General features: G+C 53.7%; 1 protein-coding gene across 2 annotated transcripts in view; it reads left to right on the top strand.

Annotated features, from left to right (window-relative positions):
• Positions 1-23,686, top strand: part of PTPRN2 (protein tyrosine phosphatase receptor type N2) — a 689,751-nt gene that overhangs the window by 57,019 nt on the left and 609,046 nt on the right. For both annotated transcript variants that reach the window (XM_060021206.1, XM_060021207.1), the window contains exon 2: positions 13,123-13,173. In XM_060021206.1, coding sequence (XP_059877189.1) covers positions 13,123-13,173 — 51 coding nt within the window. The remainder of the gene's footprint in view (positions 1-13,122; positions 13,174-23,686) is intronic.

Below are 23,686 nucleotides of genomic sequence, written 5' to 3'. Positions count from 1 at the left end.
AGCTAACAGAGCGAGGAGTCACATGTGTGTGCACTAATCACACTCATAAATATTTCTGTCTGTGACCATCTGTATCTGTATCAGGCTAAACAGCGGCGCTTATCGGTGTCTCCAGCCCTAGTTCATCGCCACGGGGGTCCTCCTGTCTCCTGCCTTTGCTTCTGTCGTCTGCAGCTGCAACAGTGAGAGGTCTGGCCCCCACCAACTGCAGTCTATTTACTTAATTGTTGGACTTCAGTGTGAGAACTGCTAGTCTGTGCTCCCGGTGAAACTTTATCAACTAGAATACAGGGCTTATGTACAGTCTCTTTTGCCAGTAGTTTTATAGGCTCTCCTCGTTTCCAGAGTTACTTAGGTCAGCATCTTTCCCGCAGCCCCTGAGAGGTGGTGGTTTCTCACATTTGTAACACGGTTACATTCTTTTGTCATAGTCTTCATTCCATCCCGGTGTCCTCCTGCCTCACTGTTAATTTTTCGTTAAATTTGCATACATTTAGGTTCATCTTTGTGCTGTAAGTTCAGTGGGCTTCAACGGGCATGTAGAGTCATGTGTCCACAATTACGGAGAAGCTTCACTGCCCAAAAAGTGCTCTGCGCTGCACGCAGTCAGCCCTCCCTCCCGGGACCCCTGGACACCACTGATCTTTTCCCTTCTCTATAGTTTTATCTTTTCCAGAATTTTCAGACTGGCTTCTTTCACTTAAGGATGACTTCTTTTTAAATACTGAGATAACAACCCTGTTCTACCCAGGGGCCCAGTGAACAGGCTCCCACCCACATGCTTGAGCTGATCCCATGGGGCTGCAGAGACATGATGCTTGGGAAACGTGTGGGGACTCTGCGTGTTATCTGTGGGGCAAGGCTGTGCGGCGAGACTTGCCTGTGGAAGTTTTCCTTTTTCTTCAGCAAGGTCGTGGATGTCTGTTGAGGTATGTTCAGGGGAAAGGGCAGCACCCTGTTTGTATGGTCTTTCACGTGGGTACGAGACGTGCACGGTTTAGAAGAGTTGGAGGAACAGATCATTCTGTGGTTTATGGGTTCTCTTACCTTCTGAATTCCACGTAAATTGATGTAACCTCCACGTTCATATCTCAGCGCGTGGCCTTTGTCCAGTCACTTAAGTGGAATCACAAAACCATGCTGCTCTCTGTGGGCCCTGCGACAGGATGAGGCTGGGGATGCTAATCCTGGAAACGGACCTTGAGATGCTATTGCCAGTCCTGACACATCAGCTCGCTCCACCGCCTCTTTGTTTTTTGAGGTCGGGGGAAATGAAGAGAAAACGTGGAGAGGGGAGGGAGGGAGGAGAGGAGGTTCTGCAGTCACAGACATCAGAAGGAAAATTAACCTGGCATTTCCTGCTGTCCCCAAGTCCTAGGCACCTGCTTTCAACCTTCCGACCTGAGGAAAACAAATTGAAAATCGTGCATCCATGGTACATGTTATGCTGCAAACTACATACGGTCTCACATGTGCGAGAGAGTAAGGCTTGCTGTGGGAGGGGTCGTAAGACAGCAAAGTGCCTTGGTTCTCATGGCTCCTGCTGCCCCGTGCACAGCAACGAGGACCCGTCACTTTCTCATTCGTTAATCGTCTCTGAAAAGAATCCAGTCTCATTCTGTCAGCGTGTTCTTTGTGTCCTTTCTGGTGGCTTTTCGCATCCCATCTGATCTGCTCGTGATTGTCTTTCTCCTTCTGTTCCTTCTCCTCATTTTTGTAAGAATGTGGTTGCTTCTTCGACATGGAATTCCAGTGTTTTTCATCAAATGGGAGAATTTCTGATGTCTCTGAACTGCTTTACTGTTACAATAGGAAAGAAAGAGCCTGGGCTAGAATAGAAGGGGGAGTTACAGTGGATACGAAGAAGGGTAGAATTTTCTTTTTGTAATGAAATCTTGGAAAACATAAAATAGCCTTATTCTGAATGTGTGAGAATGAGAAGGGGGGGACTTTGAGGGCGTGAGGCTCTCACAGGGTGAGAGTTGGGGAAATCACTCATTTATTACTGAATAAATGCAGCAGAGCTTTTAGTTCCTCTCTACTGAGCACCTGCTCTGGGTTGCGTAAGCGAAGCAAACTTTCGTCAGCGCACCGGGGACATCCGAGTTATTCTGTGTCATGGGGGCTGTGGGAGACCCCAGAGGGAGAAGCTAAGATACAGAGTCATCACATTGAGAACATCCAGTGTCCCCTCTGAGAACCAGGCCCAGAGGAATGTTCCCTAGCGTGCACAGGACAGGGCCCATTTTCTGGCATGCCCTTGACACTTTGGGGATGGAGGCCTTGAAACGTTACTGGTGGGTCATCATCACCGATGTGAGGTATGCAGATGCACTTCCCTTAGTGGCTTCTAGGGACGGGTCTCTGTATTTCACTTGTGTCTGTCTGTGTGGCCCATAAGGGACCTTGAATGGATGCTTGCTGGGTGGAATTGCAATTTAAGACGCCCCTAGTTCACAGCTAGGCACGGAGAAGGAGGTGGGCACGTCACCCATCACTTCTCCTGTGCAAACCTGTAGGCAGCTCTGCTCCGTGCCACCGTCAGTTCTCGCCATGTGTGGCCACCCAGGGCCTCAGGCCAAGCTGCCAGCACCAGACAAAGACAGGGCTCATCGCACTTTCCGCGCGGCACTCTGCCCATGAGCTCAGCCATGCCTGCTGGGTGCTGCCTGGCAGTTTGCCTTTTCCTATAGTGTGTTGTCAGCAGAACCCATAATATAGATGTAAATGAGGCCGTGGAGACTAGAAAGAAGGAAAAGAAATCTTGAGAGTTCATTTCCCCACTCATGCAGTTCTGGTCCTGCTTTTTGAAACAGCACTCAACTTTGGTTCTGTGTCACCTTGACCTTTTAACTCTGCTTGATAGAAGGGGGAAATGGGTTGGATGTTGGGCCCTTGAACTGAATCACAGAGGTGACTCCGTGAGGTTCATACAGCTCCTACTGGGCGGGGGGCAGGATGGCACACTGACCACAGTCCTGCTTCCTTCTCTGGAGAAAGAGTCCCGGGCCTGCCCCGCAGGGTCAAACAGCTGTGGCAAGTGCGGAAGAAGGCTCGTAGGGGCATTTGCTGCAAGCTTTTACCAACGACGTTGGTGGTTAGCCAGCCCTGGATGTGGCCCCAGGCCCAGTGCAGACCTCAGTTGACCCTGCCTGTCCAAGACTTAGATATAGATGGGAAGGATGGACCGGTTTATTAAATCTGCACAGGACGCAGAGGGAGGGGCTGGAGAAAAGCTGCAGCTGCACAGGTAGAGTCCAGAAGATTTAGGCTGTGGCTACGACAAGTGTGGATTCCCACGAGGATGAGGACAGAGTCCTGTTCTGGGGTCGAGAGGTCAGTGATGGGAATGGTCCAGGACGGTCCAGGCTGGGTGGCTCAGCAGTGAATGTGGAAAAAACCAGCTTGTGTTCTGAGGTGAACTTGGAGTCCGTGGTGTCCTGGGATCCTGGAAAGGCCCACATGCTCTTGGGCAGCGCAGTCCAGGTTTGGGGGCGTGTGGCTGCCCCTGTGTGAACTGTGCTGGGGCCGTGAGGCCACCTGCCGTCGGCGAGGCCAGCCTTGCTGTGCCCGAGCTCTGAGCCGTGCGGCGAGGAGGGGCGCCTGAGGAGTGTGCAGGGCCTGGCTGCTGCAGAGTCCCATGGGGGCGCTGCGTCCCTTGTGCTGTGTTCTGGAGGTGTCCTGTCTTGGTTCCCGCCTATTTTTTCAAGCCCAGTTTCTAACCTCCTTTTGGTCCCATGAGCAACCTGCTTTCCTTCTGAGGGACTGGGGCCAGCTCAGTTTTCTGTAAACTAATTGAGGCTTTTCAGGCCCGTGGTGTCTGTCACAAGTATTGAGCTCAGCTGTTGTAGGAGAGAAGCAGCCATAGATGAGGTGTAAGCAGGGGGGTGGGCTGTGTCCCAACAGCACTTTACCTGCACAAGCGTGTGGCCGTGCTTTGCGTGCCCCGGGTGCCCTGAAGCTCCTGGGGCTCCTCTCTCTGACCCCCGGGTGGCTTGATGGGCTCCAGCTCTGGTGAGGGGAGGGGAGAGGCGGAACGAGGGAGAGGAGTGTCCACCGCTGCAGGTGGCCTGTCGCTCCTGGTCTCTGTTCACCCCTGAACTGCGTGCCTCACTGGAGACGGGGATAGACGAGAGCAGGGAAGGTAGACTGAAACCTTGTCAGCTCACGTTTTTCAAGTGTAGCAGCCCCAACCCTTTCTGAATAAAGCGTATTAACGTACCGTGGCCTGTGTCCTGCGGGGTGCCGTTGCCAACTGGACGCTGCTTGTTCATATCACTGTGACACAGTTTGCAGTCATTTTTCTTCTCTGTTCCGCTATGTAGTCTGGACCTACCGTGGACAGCAGGGTGCGGGAGATCAAGGATGCTGAAATACAACAAGTTAAAGAGGAGGACAAAAACAGTTACTGCTCAGATTCACCCGGACACCCTTCCTAGCCCTTCAGCCCCATCCTCTGTAGCGTGTCTCCGTGTCCCCAGTACTTCAGGTGTCAGTGTTAAAAGGATGTGCAGTGACAGTGGTCTCATTTGGGATTTCATGTTTGGCACGAAGACTACACTTACCACCATGCTTCTTTTGTGGACAGGTGCTCACAAATAGCCAACGTTCTTTCTTATCTCATCATTTAAAAACAAAACCAGAAAATTATCTGAAAAAGACCCCTGATGTCCTTGAGCTCGTAGTGTGAGAATTCTGAACATGAAGCCGCAGGAGCAGTTCTTGCCTTTTAATCCTGATTAAAATACATAGAAATATGCATCTATCTTAAAATGAAACCTAGGGCACTCATGAATGTTAGTTGGTGTATGATTTTTTTCCTTCATAGATAATACAAGATAATTTGAGTAAGGCATGTCACTTGGTGCTTGGGAAAGTACAGAGTTTGGATCCAGAAGATGGGCCGTAAAGAGCTTGTTAGGTTTACTGTGTGATGCAGTCGTTAATAATAAATATGCTCATTCAGTTGTTAGGTTTACTGTGTGATGCAGTCGCTAATAATATGCTCCTTCAGTTTATTGACTTGTTTTTGGGAGGGGATATGCTGCTATTTATTTAGTTAGTTATTTGGCTGCGTTGGGTCTTCGTTGCTGCGCGCAGGTTTTCTCTATTTGCGGTGAGCAGGGGCTACTTTTTGTTGCGGTGCATGGGCTTCTTATTGCTATGGCTTCTCTTGTTGTGGAGCACAGGCTCTAGGTGCATGGGCTTAGTAGTTGTGGCACGTGGGCTGTAGAGTGCAGGCTCAGTAGTTGTGGCATGTGGGCTCAGTAGTTGTGGCTCATGGGCTGTAGAGTGCAGGCTCAGTAGTTGTGGCTTGTGGGCCCAGTAGTTGTGGCTCGCGGGCTCTAGAGCGCAGGCTCAGTAGTTGTGGCACGCGGGCTCAGTAGTTGTGGCTCATGGGCTGTAGAGCGCAGGCTCAGTAGTTGTGGCTTGTGGGCCCAGTAGTTGTGGCTCGCGGGCTCTAGAGCGCAGGCTCAGTAGTTGTGGTGCATGGGCTTAGCTGCTCCGCGGCATGTGGGATCTTCCTGGACCAGGGATCGAACCCGTGTCCCCTGCATTGGCAGGCGGATTCTTAACCACTGAGCCACCGGGGAAGTCCTAAAAATTTTAAATTAAAATTATTTCTACATGTTGTGCCCTTCTTGTTGGAAATGCAGAAACCTGGGATCCACTCTGGCCTCAGGAATCCACGTGGCATTTTATCAGGACCCCGGTTGATTCATGGGCACTACAGTTTGAGAACTGTGTGTTCTATCATGTGACGATGGCAGAATAAGATTGATTTCCTAAGGAGGGTCCTGAGATTTTATGTGACTGTCCAGGGGCCCCATGCATCAGGAATGGCTGAGAAACTGAACGAACCTTTCGCTCTTTCACCTGAGACCCGAGGCAGCCCAGCACTGTGACAGTCCCTAGGCCATGCATCCAGCACAGCCGCGGAAGGCTGGGTCTGCAGCGCACGTGCACCACACTCGCAGCCTTACTTTTGTCTGATCTCCGTCAGTTGTTCTCACTTCCACGCTGTTGTTTCACGGGGAGCTGCTGTGTTTGGCCTGGCTCATGACTGCACCAGTCGGGGGGTCTCTGGGGTTCCATTTCTTTCTCCTAATGCAGTGTGTATTTGCACCCTCAGTATTTGACATTCAAGGCTCCTTGTTAAATATTTTTTTCAAAGCTTTTCTTTAACTTTGTATCTATGGAAACAAGGTTAGAAATGCTTTCTAAATCCAAAAGAATAATTCAGCAAATACCCTTTTTGGGGAAAATATTATTGCATCTCAGAAAACCTGTCTGAGAACAAAAAGCAAAGAGACAGTTAAAATGCCACTCAGAATACACCTAGGCCAGCTGGAGCGGGAATGCACGGGGCTGATGTTACTGAACCAGGTGCGCTTTGCCCGCCGCGCAGCAAGCCGCCCAGGTGTGCTGCAGAGAGAGGTTCGCGTGGCCCTGGGGTGGGAGGTGTGGCCCTGGCAGAGCCCACACCTAACAACCTGGGAAGGTGAAGGTGGAACGTGCAGGGCGTGAGGACGAGGGCTGCCACCCCCGGGCCGCGGGCTGGAGGGCTTTGTTCCTGTCTCCGCCCCTGCACCGTCCCTTTTGTGGACAGAGACATGCTGGTGGACGGCTGCACACAGCAGAGGCGATGCCCGCCCCCCTCTCTCCAGGGGGAGGACGGGCCTGTGACGGGAGCTGCGTCTCCTTCTGGGGCGTCCTGGGGGGCGGGCAGCCCCGCTGCTTCCTCTCCCCCTTTTCCTCCCCACTCTCTTTGAAATCTCCATCAGGGCTTCGATCTGAGATCTTGTTGCCCTTGTCTCCGGAGGGAAGCGCCAGTTTCGGATTGTGCAGCCCCTGGGCTGGTGCCCTTTAATCTCTTGCTTGCTTTTCAGGGTCTTGTTCCAAGAGAAGTGGATTTTTAATGTGGAAGTGGTTTTCTGTTGCTGCCTGGACACCCTGCCCTGACACGTTTTTGCCTTTGAGCCGACGGAAGCACCCAGGCAGAGCACAGTGGGCGCAGGGGGCCTCGTTTGTGTGGTCTGTGCCTGGGGCGCGGTGACGTGGAGAGCAGTGCCGGGTGCAGGGAACCCACCCCTTCACCTCGGAGGAGACCGAGCGGAGCAGGCCCTTTGCTTCCCCTTTGGGATATTAGAGATGAAGACGGCTTTAAAGAGAACCTCTTTTCACTCTTACGCCTTCGTTGCTAGAAAAGGGTATAATGTGGTCCCCAGAATTCAGGGTTTCAAGCCCTTCGTGTTTTCCGTGAGGGAGACGATGAGAAGTTGATAAGGGGCGGCCACTGCCGGTGGGTGCAGCGGTCACGTACCCCGGGTGCAGGGGCTCACGGCCCGGCTGCGCTTCCTGAGGCCCTGCAGAGCCAGGCCGACACGACGCTGCTGCCAGGGAGCAGCAGTGGGCCTGAGGGCCGGGGCTGTGGGCAGCGGGCTCGACGCCGTGCCAGCAGCGGCGCTCACCGTGCCCGGGTGTCTCCGAAGTCAGGGGAAGGCGGGGTTTCTGTCACGTGACTTTGCCGTAGATGTTTAAGTCGTGACGTCCGCCGTGTTCCCGTACCAGAGCCGGTACGGCTGTGGCGTAAAACGCCCTCGCAGACGCCATGGCCACGAGGGCTCGAGTGTCTGTCCCGAGAGGCTGCCTTCCGTGCTCGCACCACTCTGTCCCCCGTGTGTGTGGCGATGGGGGCAGCTCCGGGGCTTCGCCGGGTACCAGCCTCAACGTGGGCCCCGTGGAGAGCCGCTCGGGGGCGAGGGTGAGTGCGTGCGTGCAGGCTCCCGCCCGCGGGCCGTGAGGAAGCCGCGCACAGGCTGCTGAAGAAGCGGGCGACGGCCCGGGCCCCGCGGGCCAGGTGACACCTGCCTCTGGTATTGCCCGGTTCCTGCTGTCAGACGCCAGCTCCCTTCAGCCGGGCGTGACGGGCGTCTGTGAAGTGGGCTTAGTGCCGGACTCAGAGCTGCCTGTGCGCCCCTGCGGCCGTCAGGGAGGGAGCCGGGCTGCGCCTCCCACCCCCGCCCTGGCACGGCTTCTCTGCTCTTTTAGGGGTGGCGCCCCCCGGCTGGAGAGCTCGGCAGTCGTGGTGGGAGAGGGGACCTGTCGCCACCTCGTCCACCAGCCGCCCCTGCCCGGGACCTCTGCCCCGTCAGGAGGGGCACCCCCTGCTGCCTAGTGGGCCGGCCAGGCACTCGAGACACGTCGGGCCCCGGGGATGGACGGTCACGGGATGAGGGCGGTACGTGCTTTACCAGAGGCCTTGTCCCTGCCACCTGTGTTCCGACACCACTTTTCCCAGTAAAGGGAATGGCTGAATCGGGCGAGCCACAGGCTGAGTGTGGACGCCTCACGTGTGGGAGCTGGAGACCTCGAGAGCTCTCGCCCGGCTCCCTTTAGCAGCAGAGGAGCGGCTGGTGGGCTCGGTTCGCCACGCGCCGGCCCTGCTCCCGGGCGGGCCCGGCGGAGGACCCACCTGCGCGCGCGGGCACCCCGTGGGCCACGGAGCCGTCCCGGCTGTCCTGGCACTCGCCGCGGGGAGGTGGCCCTCAGGACCCACACCCGCAGGGGCCCCCTGGCCTGCAGGCACTGCGCCGGGCGGGCCTGCACCGCTCCCACTCGGGTCCAGCGGCTCACAGCTTGGTTCAGGCAGGAACCTTCGCGTTCCAAGGCCGCACACACAGCTTCTAGGTTGCTGCTACTTAGACGTGTGGAGCCAAGAAGCAGCTCCCGGAAAAAGAGGAATGGTCCAAGTGAGTGGAGAACACGCTGAGTATATGACAAGTCAGCGCCCAAACCAAAGCCTGGCAAACAGACCAGCCCCGCAGGGGAGGAGCGTGTGGCTGCAGGGGCTCTCCCGGGGCCAGGAGCAGAGCCGAGGCAGGGGTGTCGCCGCAGGGGAGGAGCGTGTGGCTGCAGGGGCTCTCCGAGTGGAGGGGTGAAGGCGGAGGGCTGGACCTGCCGCTCCATCAGGTGAAAGTCCGGTGGCCGCACCCCTGCCTCTCTCTGCTCAGGTGACCTTGGTGAACACACACCCTCTTACCCGGAACAGCGTGCAGTAGTGGGGAAGAGCATCTTTGGGGCAGGGACAAACCAGGCTTTTGGCTGTGGACATATTACTCACCTTTTTGGGTCCTGGTTTTCCTCATCTGTAACATGGGAACCAGTGCATTGCAGGGTTATCTAGGACTCGACACAGTGTATGGAAGGCACAGGTCACAGTGTTCAACTGACAAGCTCAGGAGCACAACTGAACAAGGTAGCGGGAAGGTCGCTACATTGTATTGTTTACTTGGGACAAGTGACAAAGTAACGGAAAATCCACGTATGAGAAGACATGTTGTGGAAAACTGCCACTGGGAAAAGGATGACATACTTGTCATTAACGCATGCCGTGCAGTCCTTGTGCCGCTGGATTTCGCTGTAGTTTTATTTGGCTGTGATACTAAACCGTTGGCCTCGTAGCGTTATCAGCTCTCAGTTTTAGCAACATTGGGTGAGACTACTCTTGGTTTCTGAGTCTTCCTCTTACCTTGTAGAAGGTCCACAATCACGCTCTTGTTCTTGTGGTCCATCTGAGAGGGAAGCTATTTTATTTCTGGTGAGAGAATTCACTTTACATTCGGCTTTTTCTTACATTATTCAGTCACAAAACCTCTGTATTATGTTAGTGCATGTTTATGTCTGTCTCAGAACTTTTGCAGAAACCCTGAGGGAGGGGAGTGAGTTCTTTTGATTCTGGTTTGTCAGGCGAGAAGACCAGACCCAGGTGGGTGAATGGCTCCACTGTGGCTGGTTGGAATGGAGGTGATGGAGTTGGCGGGGCTGGGGCCTCTGGCCCCTGCAGCGGAGTCCCACCTGCGGGGACCCCCAGGAGTGGAAGGGACAGGTTGGGGCAGGTGAGGGTGAGTCTCCGATCGACAGGGCGGTGGGGTCCGGCTCGCATGAACTGTTTCCACCACAAAGTACAAAACCCTTTCTGAATGCCTCTTGGGTGTGGTGGAGTATGAGAGGCAGAGCCAGCCTGGCTCCTCTCAGAAGAGCTGGATCCATTTTGATTCTGAAAAGGATGAGAAAAAAGAGGCACCAAGGTGGTGACACTGCACCTCTCAGTGTTCAGACAGAGTAAAGAGGAAGGAGAATTTGAACTAAAAAAGCTCAGGAGTGTGTGTGTGTGTGTGCGCGCGTGCACGTGCGTGTGCGTGCACGCGCGTTTGTGTATGTGTGCGTGTGTGCGCACGTGTGTGTGCGTGTGCGTGCGCTCCTTGTCTTCATGGACAGTGTGCAGCACACCCTTAAGTGAGGAGCTCTAGTCTGAGCACTGGGCCCCAGGAGATTCAGGGTAGATGGCTGGCTGTGGCTTTCTTCATGGATTTAACTCTTGCCTTCAGAGCGGCATCTGGACCCGAGACCATCCATGCACTTGACCTGAGGCAGCAGCGTGAGCGGTGACCGCCCAGGGTGAGGGGGCAGCGCCGACCTGGGGATGGGACTCTGTCTAAACCAAGCGCCGTCAGACAAATGTCTCTTTCTTTCTCTCTTGATGGTTTATGGCTGATATTTAAAATGAAATATGGTCTTTCTTAATTTTAGTGCAAATAACGACACAAGTAAATTAGCAGTCAAATTAGCATGTTGCCTGGCTGGGCGAGATGTGCACAGCATTTGCAGCTCTGGCCGTAAATAACTTGACATGCTGCCGGTGGCGGTCTCTCTGACGCATTTTCTCCGGCTCCCTGGGGTAGACCAAGCCAGGTGGACACTCTGATAGCACGCTGTTGTTCCCAGGTTGGGATTCAAGAGTGAATCGTGATGCACGTCCCATTCAGATCGCATCTCACTGTTAGCCGTGATTAGAGCAGGACGGGGAGCGAATAAAGCATTTTCCTGATGCCTTTTCAAGCAGTGTCACCTGCCGCTTCCACGTGACAAGCACAGAGTTCTTACTGTGAGCGAGTCTCTGGCCTGAGCCGTGCGGCTGCCCTTGCCCCTCTGTCCTGTCTTCCTCTGAGGTCTTCTGCGATCGTCCTGGGTGGTAATGGAGAGCGGCCTCCCCCCGAGGGCCTGGGCCGTGGGAGAGGCGGCCCGAGCCCCGGGCTTCTCGCAAGGCCCTTGGCCGTTGCTTCTGGTCACCCAGCCGAGCGGGTCTCCCTCTGGGTGGATGAACAGAGCCTTGGCGGTTGGCTAACCTGGCCCTGATTTCAGTGATCGGGGTGCTGAGACCAGAGGGGCCAGGTGACCTCCTTGAGGTCACTGCTTTGGGGGGAACCAGACTGGACTCAGTCTCCCCAAGTCTCCCTGTGCCAGGCTGTCTTGGGGGGGCATTCGCGCAGCTTCCCTCTTAGGGTGTTTTCCTCCTATCCCGCACTCGGCCTGGCTCTGGAGGGAGGGGGGAGTGGGACAGGAGGGCGCAGCTGCGAGAAGAGGGGAGCTGAACACGGGGGTCAGTTCACGGTGAAGGAGGCGGTAGGGGTGTGCGTTGGAACTAGACTGAAAAAGGAAGTGCTGTTTCTCGCGAGGGTATGAGGTTTCAGGAGGATGGAACCTCTGCTCCGAGCTGAGGCCCAGGGCAGTGTCCAGCTCGCCGCGGGTCTGCACCCTGGGCCTGCCTCTCAGGGCTTCTCCTCTGCAACGAGGGGACTGTAAGTTCCGGCTCTGAAAGTTGTCACAAGGGCAGGGTGAGACTCCGTCTTCTCGTGAATTTGGGCCGTTCCATCCTCTGTGAGACTCTCTTCCTTGGTTCTGGGACCGTATTTTGCATCCTCTGCGGATCCGGGTTCTGGGCCTTCCTCAGTCCGTATCTGTTTAAAGGAATGAGTGCTTCGGCTGTAGGATCTTAAAGCAGTTCCCTGATTGGAAACTTTACAGTGACCCTGGGGGTGAATCCCCTGTGATTAATTCCTCTATTTGTCATCCTCTTTCACTCATCTGTTTACTCTTGAGCACCTGCTGTTCTCCAGACACACGGGTAGCCATTCACGAAATGGTAGAGGATAAAAACATAAATTTATGTGGTTTCTCACCTTGAGAATCTCATAGTCAGAGAAGTTATGCCTTTACGTTGACATCACAATACAATGTGGAGAGTCCTACAGCGGGTGCCTGGACAGAACTAATTGGCCAGCCTAGTCAAGGGAGTTTCCAGGGGGCACTATCGACTTGGGTTTCAGTGGGTAAATAGGAGTTTGTCAGTTGGAGGAACAGGAGTGCAGGCATCACGCTTTGAAACTAATGTGTTCTCTGCGTCGCTGAAAGGTGCGGTGTGTTCAGGGTACACCTGGCGCTCGTTGGCTCACGGCCCTCCGCTGGGGCAGGTGTGCCCGAGGGGACCTTCCCGTGAGCGGCAGAGGGGGCACCGCCCTGGGGCAGACTGAGGGGGGCCCCGAGGACCACTCTGACTGTTGCTCCCGTTGTTCACACCCTCGCCTGACCGGGTCGCCCCACCGGGGATGGATTTGCTCTTGTCCTTTCCCTGCGTCGCAGATGTACTTGAAGGCAGAGCAGGAGGCCCGCCTTCTGGGCCCTTCCCCCGCCCCCCGCTTGTGGGTAAACTTGTCTGGCGTCGCGCTCGCTTCACGTTCTGGTCTCTTTATGGAGCCTGTGCCTCTCTCCCTCCTCTTTCCCATTCGTTGGCCACAAACGCAGGCTGCCTGTCCATTTCGGGCGTGCACGTAGCGGGTGTTAGGACGTTTGAGAGAGGGACCCAGGGGCGCTACCCGAACGATGTTGCTCACAGAGCCCTGTGGGCCTGGCCGTGACGGGGAGCTCGCCACGAGGTGTCTGCCTGAAGGGCCCGCACCCGGCGTCCCCTCTGCCGCTCACGGGAAGGTCCCCTCGGGCACACGGCCCCTCCTCGTTGCCAGAAGGGACAGGATGACGGTGACCATCCTCCTGATGGAGAAGCCGCGCCTGCATTTATTCCCTCTCGCTGACTCAAGCCAGGGGCACGTTGTTCTGGCTTCCAGATGATGCAGCAGCATCTCAGAAAGGCCAAACCCTCAGAGCCCGCGCAGGTCTGCACTGCTTCTCTGGGACGCAGGAGTCAGCAGATGCCACGGCCCCGAGGGCTGCATTGCTCGTCTTGAGGCTCTGACTCCTTTCTCCTTTGTGTTTCCTCCCCAGGCTGCTTACTCGAGGATGGCCTGTGCACACCCTCTGAGACCTGCGTGAACGGTAAGTGCTGGTGCCACCGGACACATGGCTGAGGGTGTGGGTTTGCCTCTGTCCCACCAGCCCACTGTGACTCCAAGCGTGGCTTTTCGCTGTGTGGAGCGAAGGTTCTGGGTGAGGCTGAGTTTGTTTGATTCTTCCGAAGAGCGTCGTGGAGCTGAAACTTCTCTGGACACTACTAAAAGGAGAGGAAATGGGAAATTAATGGAAGTAGAACAGGTTCTTTCTGTGAACGTGTGTTTGTGTGTCCGTATCTTTATCTGTACCTGTACCCCAGTATTTTAAGCTGATTCGTGGGAAGCTGTTTGTTTGTATTTAAAAGTTACAGGTGACTGCCCAGACGAGTGTCCGTGAAAGTAGTTAAGGCTCATGAACCCAGAATTCCGGAGTAGGGCTGCTTGATCTGGGGGCTCTCAAGTTCTTCCCATCTCTCCTCTTCCGCAGCTTCATCCTTTCGGCCCCCTCTTTTCCTCTCTTATCAGGCGGAGGAGAAGACGTCTGGTGCTTTGTGTTTTCAGGTAGGGCTCGTAGCCCACAAATGGGGGGCCTAAAGTGTCAGAGCAGGCTGTCCTCCCAGGCCTGGGCTCTGGGGCCTTTGCTCAGAGGGGCTGCCCCTTAGAGGAGACCCAGCAGATCCGGGCACTGCACACGTCGATCGTGGCCCAGCACGAGGCAGGCTTTCTTATCCCTCACTGCCCGTCCCCGTCGTTAGATTATGGGTGTGTCTGGGGTGGATTTTTCCCTGCCTGGCTGGACACAGGCGCTCTGGCTCCACCCGGCTCTCTGCGCCACGCGGGGCTTGTGGGTGGACCCAACTTGGGAGGCCGTGCGGCCCTGGGACCCTTCTGTCCAGTGCAGTGAGGCCCTCGGGGTGAAGGGGCCTTTGCCTGACCTTCGCTGAGCCCACTGGTCTTTGCCAGGCCCACGGGGGACACCGTTGAGGGGCTGAAGGTCAAATACCAGGTGCGCCAGGCATTCCGGGGTGAGAAAGTCCTGGGTCGGAGAGTGCGGATTTCAGGGCTGGGAACAACTTTGTGCCTGTGTCCCGGCAGCTCGCGTGCCCTGGGGACGAACTGCTGACGGGCTGGATGGTTCGGCTTCGTGTCTTTGCTTGGGTGGGGGGGTGCTGTTCAATCATGACAAGCAGTGGCCTGGGCTGGGGTGTGGCCTCTGTGACCAGAGCTGTCCGGGTTTGCGACGCTGCAGGGCTGTCCGGCCTGAGCGCCTCGGGGTGCAGCCTCGCGGCCGGGCCTCTCTCTGGGTCCCACCGTGGCTTCTTGCGACGGTACCTCCTGAAGCTTTTATTTGGAGGCAGCTTTAAAAATAATTTTATTAAAAAAATATGTCATCTGCCCTGACTTGGTGAAGTTTGATTATAAAGGAAACAGGTGTGCCTGTTTAATTTAATTGGAGGCCAGGGTGGCCCCGGCAGGATGAAAGCGGTAGCTCTGTTCCCCCCCTTTGTCCTTGACACAAAGCAGGCCTGGAGGCCACAGCTGTCCTCGCAGGCTTTCCTTCCCTGACCCCAGCTGGCCGCCCTGGCGTGGGATTACATTAACATTATATAACGTAATAGCTTTGAGTTCTTTGGAAAAGGAAAGCGATTTAAATGGAAGTATAAACACACAGGCCTTGATTTATGGAGACAGGCAATATTTGATATGTTCTCTAGTACAGTTGAGAGCCAGCTGTGAAATGGCAGCGTGGGGTGATCGGCAGTAACACAAAGCGGTGCTGTCCTGGATCTGTGCTCCCCACGAGCGACTGCACGAGTCACCCTGGCAGCAGGTGGGTGTGGCCAGAGAGTGTGGCCCGGCAGCCAGGACACCACAGGGGGCCAGTGTGGAGTCCAGAATGTTCTGCGGTCAGACTTGGTTCTTCTCTCTCTCTCTCTCTCTCCCTCCCTCCCTCCCTCTCTCCCTCTTCCCCCCTCCCCCTCTCCCCCTCTCTCCCTCTCTCCCTCTCTTCCTCTCTTCTCCCCTCCCTTTTCTTGGGATACAGGTAGAAATATATGATCCTACTAACCTTATATATATTTTCAAAAAGCCCAACAGGCCTTGTTAAGCACAATTAAAATGCTTGCATGGAATAAGATACTTCATAAAGAAAAGTCAAAAGAAATAGACTCACCGCCTCACACCTATTATGGTGGCTACTGTAAAGAAACAACACCCAGAAAATTACACGCGTTGTCAAGCATGTGGGGAAATTGGGCCCCTTGTGCACTGTTGCTGCGAATGTAAAATGGTGCAGCTGCTGTGGAAAATACTATGGTGGTTCCTCAGACAATTAAAAACAAAGTTACAGTGTGATCCAGCAATTCCACTTCTGGGTATATACTCGAAAGAAAGGGAAACAGGGACTCAGAACAGATATTTGTACCTCCAAGTTTACAGCAACGTTACTCACAGTAGCCAGGAAGCAGCCCAGCTGTCCACTGATGTGAATGGGTAGACAAAAGGCAGCTCATCCACACACGGGAACGTTATCCAGCCTGAAAAAGCAGGGACGTTCTGACACGTGTCACAACGTGGGTGAACCTGGAGAGCACGATGCTGAGTGAAATAAACCAGCCACAAAAGGATGAATACTTAATGATTCCACTCATCTGAGGTCCTGAGAGGAGCAGATTAGTAGAGACAGGAAGTAGAATGGGTGGGGGGCACCAGGGGCTGGGAGGGGGGTGGGGAGTCGTGTTCAGTGGGGGCAGAGCTTCAGTTTGGGAGGATGAGAAAGTTCTCAAGGTGGATGGTGGTGATGCTGCATAGCCGTGTGGATGTACTTAATGCCACTGAGCTGTACACGTAACAGTGGTTACGACGGCACAGATTGTGTATAGTTTGCCACAGTTATACAGAAGATGCACAGATTGGGAAAACCATTAGCAACGTGGCAGACCAAGGGTTTGGATTCTTAACTACAAAGAACTCTTACACATTATAAGAAAAAGGCAAAGAGTTCCATAGGAAGGTGGGTGAAGATGTGAATACAGTAATTTACAGAAAAGGAAATTGTGAAAATATGTTAACCTTCAATAGTAATTAAGGAAATATAATTATAACCCACACCCATCAGATTGCCAACACTTAAAAGATGAATAACATCCAGTGCGGGTGAGAACACAGGGAAATGGGCACTGACGTGCTTAGATGGTCAGTATGTTTGGTGACGTTCTTTCAGAATGTAATCTGGCAATATTTACCGAATGAAAAATACACTGATAATTTGATTTATTTTTGAGATTCACACATATAAAAGCAAAGGCATCCAACAGTATTTATAGTGGCAAAAACGCATGACAGCTGTAAATCCAGTGATGTGGGAATGGTTTATGGTAATGGTTTCATAAATTATGGTGGATCTGTGGTATGGAATATTACAAAGATACTTAAAATGTGTAAAATGTCTATTTTCTGACCAGGAAAATGTCCATTATATAGTAAGTAGAAAAAGTAAGTTGCAGAGCAGTGGTTATAATATGATGTAATTTTCTGGGAAAGCCCATCTATGTATCTGCATTTCCCCCTCCCTGTATCACCAGGAAGAAGGGTGTGAAGAGGACCACTGGTATCTTTCTGGGGAACTAGAGACAGTTTGGAGCGGGTGTGGATGGGGGGATCCCAGGAAGAAGGGTGTGAAGAGGACCACTGGTATCTTTTTGGGGAACTAGGGACAGTTTGGGGCGGGTGTGGATGGGGGGGTCCCAGGAAGAAGGGTGTGAAGAGGACCACTGGTATCTTTCTGGGGAACTAGGGACAGTTTGGAGCGGGTGTGGATGGGGGGATCCCAGGAAGAAGGGTGTGAAGAGGACCACTGGTATCTTTTTGGGGAACTAGGGACAGTTTGGGGCGGGTGTGGATGGGGGGGTCCCAGGAAGAAGGGTGTGAAGAGGACCACTGGTATCTTTCTGGGGAACTAGGGACAGTTTGGAGCGGGTGTGGACGGGAGGATCCCAGGAAGAAGGGTGTGAAGAGGACCACTGGTATCTTTCTGGGGAACTAGGGACAGTTTGGAGCGGGTGTGGACGGGAGGATCCCAGGAAGAAGGGTGTGAAGAGGACCACTGGTATCTTTCTGGGGAACTAGGGACAGTTTGGAGCGGGTATGGACGGGAGGATCATTAACTTACGTTTAAGTGCCTTTGCGTTGCTTCATTCACTAAAGCAATCATGTGTTACTTTTGTAATAAAACTAATCTTATAAAGACATTTCAGAGTCTGATTTAGAAAGGCAGATCTTGGACTTCCCTGGTGACACAGTGGTTAAGAATCCACCTGCCAATGCAGGGGACACGGGTTCGAGCCCTGGTCTGGGAAGATTCCACACGCCGCAGAGCACCTAAGCCCGTGCGCCACAACTTCTGTGCCTGTGCTCTAGAGCCCGTGCTCAGCAACAAGAGAAGCCACCGCAATGAGAAGCCGGCACACAGCAACGAAGAGTAGCCCCCGCTCACCGCAGCTAGAGAAAGCCCACGTGCAGCAACAAAGACCCCAGCGCAGCCAAAAATAAATAAATAAGTTTGTAAAAAAAGAAAAGAAAGGCAGGTCTGGTTAAGGCCTGCTGCCTTGGGTGCTGACCTGTGCAGGCCAGGACTCTAGCCAAGCCCCCAGCTCCCATGCAGAGGGCAGCCCTGGGGGAGGCCTAAGACCCCATTCTGGCCTCAGATGGAAGCTTCTTGGTGGAAATGTCTTGGGTGTCTGAGGTGGGTGGGCAGGAGGACAGATGGTACCTGATGGTCTTCAGGTGGGGTTAACACTGGGTGGGCAACTGGACGAGAACCTGGGCACGAAACAGCCCCTAAGTCCAGCGATGAACACTAGTGGGGCCAGGGGTGGAGAAGCAAACGCTGGGGCTGGGGAGGGACCTCTAGGACGGCCGCCTCGCTCCCCTAAACAGTGTCCATCGCCACAGCAAGAGCCTCACTGGGCCCGGCTGGGCTGGCGGGCCTCCGGATCTGGACGAGGCCTGGGGTCAGGTCCACCCACTGCCTCTTTCCCGAGTTGGCCCTTCTGGGGTCTCAGAAATGCAGCTGCCGGTCCCCAGCAGCACAGGCCCCTGGGCCCCGAGCGTGTGAAGGAACCATCCTCCCTCCTCCCTCCCTTTTTTCTTCTTTTCCTTCTAAAGCTTTCTTGGGGTCTGAAAGAAGCAGACCAAATCAGTATTTTTGTTGGAAGCTCTCAGAACATTTTTCTTTTTTTTTCATTTTTGTGTTTAGCGACCACAAGCTGGGTTTGTCAGCTGCTGGTTGTGATCTACTGGCGTACCCAGCATGCCCTGGCAAATTTGATAAACGGAGCTATTCTGTTCTATTGCACTGGAAAATATAGAATAATAAGATGCTTTAATTTGACAACTTGGAGACTATGAAAAAGTACAGTCAGTTTGAAAAAGAGATTAGGTAACAGCAATAAAATCAACACGGTATGAATCATGGGCCACCCGGAGAGCCTGAAAAGGCCCATGTGATCTAGACGTTCTGAGGCTGCTGGCTCTGTGCGGAGGGGCTGCCCCGAGGGCAGGCTCGGCATTCCGGCTCTTAAGGCCGATTTCCGGCGCTTAATGGGATTTCCGTGGAATGGCTTTACAAACTCCACTTTGTGAGAACCATTTTCACCCCCTTCCAGGAAGATGATGCTCCTGTTGTGGCTTCTGCTGTTTGGGTAATAAAAGCAGCACTGAGGACCCATCAGATTACTGGTTCTTCACTGACGGTGATATCCTGATTGGGCTTCTAGACTCCAGGGAGGTAGAGGCTGATAATAGTTTTGTCTGGACAAGTCTCGGGTTCATGATGCTTTAAATCTTGGATAAAGATGTTGAGGATCGTTTTATCAGCAAGATGTGGAGGCCAAGTCTGCGGGTTTTGATCCTCACCAGTGGACCATTCTCTTGCTTCTCTTGGGCTATTCCAATTCCTGAAGCATGCTCTTGGGAGTTCAGCCGCGGTGTTTGCAGGTCGGCCTCTGCTCAAGGCCCTGGGGGTGTGTCTGAGGAGGTCCCTGTGCTGGGCAATGAGGACCAGTGGCCAGTCAGCCCTCGTCTTGCCCGCTTTCCCACAGAAGCCCTCGCTGAGCTTGCTGTGGTGGAGACTACAGATGAGACCCATCACACGGCTCCAAAGGATCAGGAAGAAATTCAGGATTTGAGTACTCTGAAGTCGGTCAGTTTGGGGGCAGCCCTAGTGCTTTCTGTGATCCACGTTGCTCTGGGCCCACTGAGCAGGATTTTCCTTGAAAACTTCCTGAATCCTGGGAGAGAAGTTGTGCCCATCTGTCTGTAGTTGGCCCAGATGGAGGGGCCGCCATTTGTAACCTGGGGGAGTCTTCAAGTATCCTGGGAGTCCATTTGTCTGCATCAGAGAAGCGATTCCTTTAAGGAAGCACAGTTCTCCTGCTGTGTCCTCGGCCATTCAGTCTTATATCCTCACTTCGCTGTGTCCTCAGTTCTTGATGATGTCCTGCCCTTTCCGTGGAGGAGGGGCTTGGGGAAGATGGAGTGTCCCGGCCGCAGGAGAGCTTCGTGTGTGGAGGAGCCCCCTCCTGGGGAGCGAACCCTGAGTGGTGTCACGGCCACTGCCCCATGAGCAGCTGCTTTTGCCACGACCACCCGGGTGCAGAGGGGAGTCTCAGTCCCTGCAGCAGAGCCACAGACTCTGCACGCACACCGAGCTGGCCCGGCTCACTGAGCTATGGGGATGTTGTCATCGCAGCACGGCTCAGCCTTGGCCAGCTGACCAGGGAGTGAACAGGTGGAGTGTTTTCCTGCCCTTGAGGTTTCCCCACCTTCCCCGGGCAGAAACGTGAACTTGCCCCCTGGGTGTGCGCGCGTCCCCACGCCTCTCCCGGGTGCTCACCCCGCGCTCCGGTGCCTCTGCTTTCTCCTTCCTGATTTCTTTAGTCATTTCCTCCCACTTCTCTTCTTTTAATAGAGACGGGCTCATATTAAAAAGTTTCAAAAGACGAAAATATGAGGAAAGTAGAAGTCACTGCCCAGGGGAAGCCTCTGTGTCAATAGTTTAATGGAAGTGCTCCAGCCTTTTTTCCTGTGCAGATTTCTGCATAGTCGCCAGCATATTAAACCTATAGTTTTGTATCCTGAGCAGTCAGTAGTCTAAACCTGCATTTTCTGATGCTACGAATAACTGTTTGCAGACCTTCTCTTTAGTATCTGCCTAATATTCAAATCATGTGGGTGTAACATACCTTTAAAGAGCATTTCCATGGTTCTTAATATTTAGGATACATCCACTGTTGTTTAAATTAATGTAAGTGTCATAGCAAAGAAGGGCTTTGTGCCTAAGGCTTTCAGCAGTAGTTTGCATTGGCTTCCTAGAATATATCCTCGCACCCAGAGTACTGGGTCGTGGTCTGCGGGGCTTTGGCGGCTCGTGGCGTGTGCTGGCAGCCCGGCTTCTATCACGCGGTCCTGATTTGTGCTCCCATGGCAGGCGTGAAAGCAGACATCTCACTTCTCAGCCGAAGCACGATCTTTTAAAACATCTTTGCAAATTTGATTTCCTTTTTTCTTTATGTATGGAGTAGTTGATAATTAGACCTTCAGCATTTATTTTTAGGACATAACATCTGTTTTTTGACTGTCTCCCATTTCGAGTTATTGGCCATGGAATCAAATCTACTTTTAAAAAATTTGGGAACCTGCTTTCCTAACATTTAGTATACCTATGGGATTACACCTAAACTCTCTTTTCTGTTCCAGGATGACTTAATCTTTCTCTCGAGTCACTTCTGGAACACTTACATTTGTTCTCTAATGGCCAGAATTATTTCAGTTTGCTCTTTAAAGTTGTCCTTTTCGTCTGTCGCCCTAGATCTAAGGGGCCCCTCATGCACTGCGACCCGCAGTCCTGCCAGCTCCCCCTCTGCAGTATCTTCTGATTCTCTGCGTTTCCTGCTCACAAGGACCTGTGCTGCCGCTTTGCTGCACTTCCCTCCTGACCGGTGGACCTGCCCCCAAGTCCCCTCCCCCTCCGTGCGTCCCACCCACTTCGACTGCGGTCCTCAGTGCCTCTCTTCCCACAGAGTCGCGTCTAGACCCCTACGGCCAGTGCGAGCTTTTGAGGTCATTTGCCACGTGGCTGCCGCCGCCGGGTTACCTTTAAGGTGACCTCCCTTCACCGGGTTGCCTTCCGCGCTGTTGTGGCGCTCCTTCCTTTCCCGGGCCTCTTCCCTCGTCCAGCCCCGCCCCCTCCTCCTGCAGTTCCTGCACCCGCTGATCTTTCCCTCCTGCTGTTCACCAGAACACCTACCTTGTCCTGCCACGGGTCTCAGTGCCTGGAGTTGTTTTCAAGGGTTTGTGTTTTAACTTCCCTTCTCGGTTGAAGTTTGTCGAGGAGTCTCGAAGTACTGCCTTTCCTCTGCTAGGGGTCTGCTATCACGCGCATGCAGAAGGTATTTACTGATTTCTGGACAGTTTGCATCCAGACACGGAGGCCTGTTGGAGATGAACGGTGGAGGTCCATTGAGTGAGGGGTCCTTTCCTGATCCAAGCAGTTGCTGGGAGCACAGCACTTCCTCTTCAAGGACATGCCCTGGACCCACGGGGGGCGCTGGTCAGATGGCACCTGTCGTGGGGTTAGCGCACAGAGCACCACTGCCCACCCACCCTCCTCCTTGCCTCTCTCATGGGTTCCTGCCCAGCAGTGCCCACCTGCCGTGGCCCCTGTTGGCCTGGCCTTCTTGCTTTCTGCCCGCAGGTGCGACCTCCATCCTGGCCACGGACAGGCACGGCACATGGGCTACGTTGCTGTGCCGAGTCGGGCCCTCACTCGGATTCTCTGCTGGTTGGGGTGACGCACAGGACTTGCGCTCGTCCCGGAAAAGGCATTTCTGGAACCCGCTTGAGGGCCTGCCTGCCTCCCGGGACCAGACCCTAACACGGGTGTGAGCATGGGTCCTGCCGGCTGCGGTTGGGGAAGCGGAGGAGGAGGGGCTTAGAGAAGCTGGCCAAGTGCGGCTGGACGCGGCGGTTGGCAGGGGAGACGGGGGGGCCCTCCTCTCCCCCATCCCGCGCTGCAGGGTCCACCTCTGCCCTCAACAGCCCTCCCGTACCCCCTGCTCCAGCGTTGGATTCCGTTTTACACGTCTGTTGAGCTCTAAGGAGAGAAAGTAGGGTCCCCCATCCAAGCTCAGTTTGTCCCGCTGGAGGGTTTTCATGTGACACGTGACGCCAAGGCGAGTCCTCTGCAAGCAGCATCTGAATGCAGCTGCATCCGCACCTGCTGCGTGGACCAGGCTGCTGCCCGCCTGTGATCGGAGGGGCAGCACCAGGTGGGGCTAACCCGCCCTCCTTCTCATACAGCCTCGAGGGTTCTGGGTGGAGAGCGTAGGGCCGTTCTGGCCGTCCACAGGCGTCCCTGGTGATGGGGAAGAAATGAGGGGACGCCCACATCCGGGTCGGTGCGTTTGAGAACCAGAGCTGTGGAACGAGGGGCTGTGCGCCTGTAAAAGTCTGTCCAGAGCCCTTGAAACTTACAGAAGGGGCGCATTACTGAGGGCAAAGATGTTTGTCTGTTTTAGTTTTGCTTTAATGGAGAGTTTGGCACCGTCTCCTGAGTCAACAACATGCTTACTTATGTGTGTTGGTTTAAAGCTGAATAGCTGTTCGGAGGGTAGGAAATGGGAACCAAATATGTATTACCCATAAAATGTAAATGGCGATGGTTTCCAGAACTTCCTAGTGTACCAGTTTTTGCAGAGACATACTGTCAGGTAGTAAAGCACTCCCAGAGTCCTTAAGAAGGATTACCATGCTGTGAAGCTTATTTAAAACAAAGCTTATGAGAAATAAAATTGTGTCTTTTGTCATTTTCTAGCGGACATACCCCATTTAATTGAATGTTAGTGACAACGCCAAAAATCTCCTCTTCCAGGAAGTCTTCCTGGTTGATTTAGAACCCCCTCCTTCTCTGCCCTGAGCAAGGTGCATGTGTGCACCTCCCTCACCACAAGCTCCAAGGTTGGGGCCCAGCGTGTCACCTGACTCACGGGCGTCGTCTGTGGCAGTTGGCAGAAGGAAGGAGATTGTTGGAGATCAAGGAGGAAATGGCAAAGTCTAATTCTGCATTGAGTCACAGCGTGTAAATTCTCACTGCTTATCTTCACATCTGTTGAGTGGATTTTTAAAAATAAAGACTTTATTTTTCCTAATTATAACTTACAAAATCTGGAAATAAAGAAAAGAATAAAGGACACATAAAAATTCCCCTGAAGATAACACCACAGCTCCATTCTGTTTCTTCCACGTAAGCAATTCTCTTATCTCTTTCTCAAGTTTTCACACCGCGTGTGGTGTGTGCACGCAGGACAGTGGGCAGCGGTCAGCACTCGGCTCCCTTGAGAAGCAGAGCATCATTGTTACTCCTGAGCCCACTTCTGCGTTATTGTGATGATAGAAGATGGCAGCAAAGTCTCACTGTATAAGAAAGGAAAACGTTAGTTCCTGGAGTATTTACCTGCTTTTCTCTTTTTGGCTTATCGTGTATTGATTCAAAGTGGATT

This window comes from Delphinus delphis, chromosome 9, assembly GCF_949987515.2.
Source record: "Delphinus delphis chromosome 9, mDelDel1.2, whole genome shotgun sequence".
NCBI lineage: Eukaryota > Metazoa > Chordata > Mammalia > Artiodactyla > Delphinidae > Delphinus > Delphinus delphis.
This window is presented reverse-complemented; position numbering and strand designations above follow the sequence as displayed.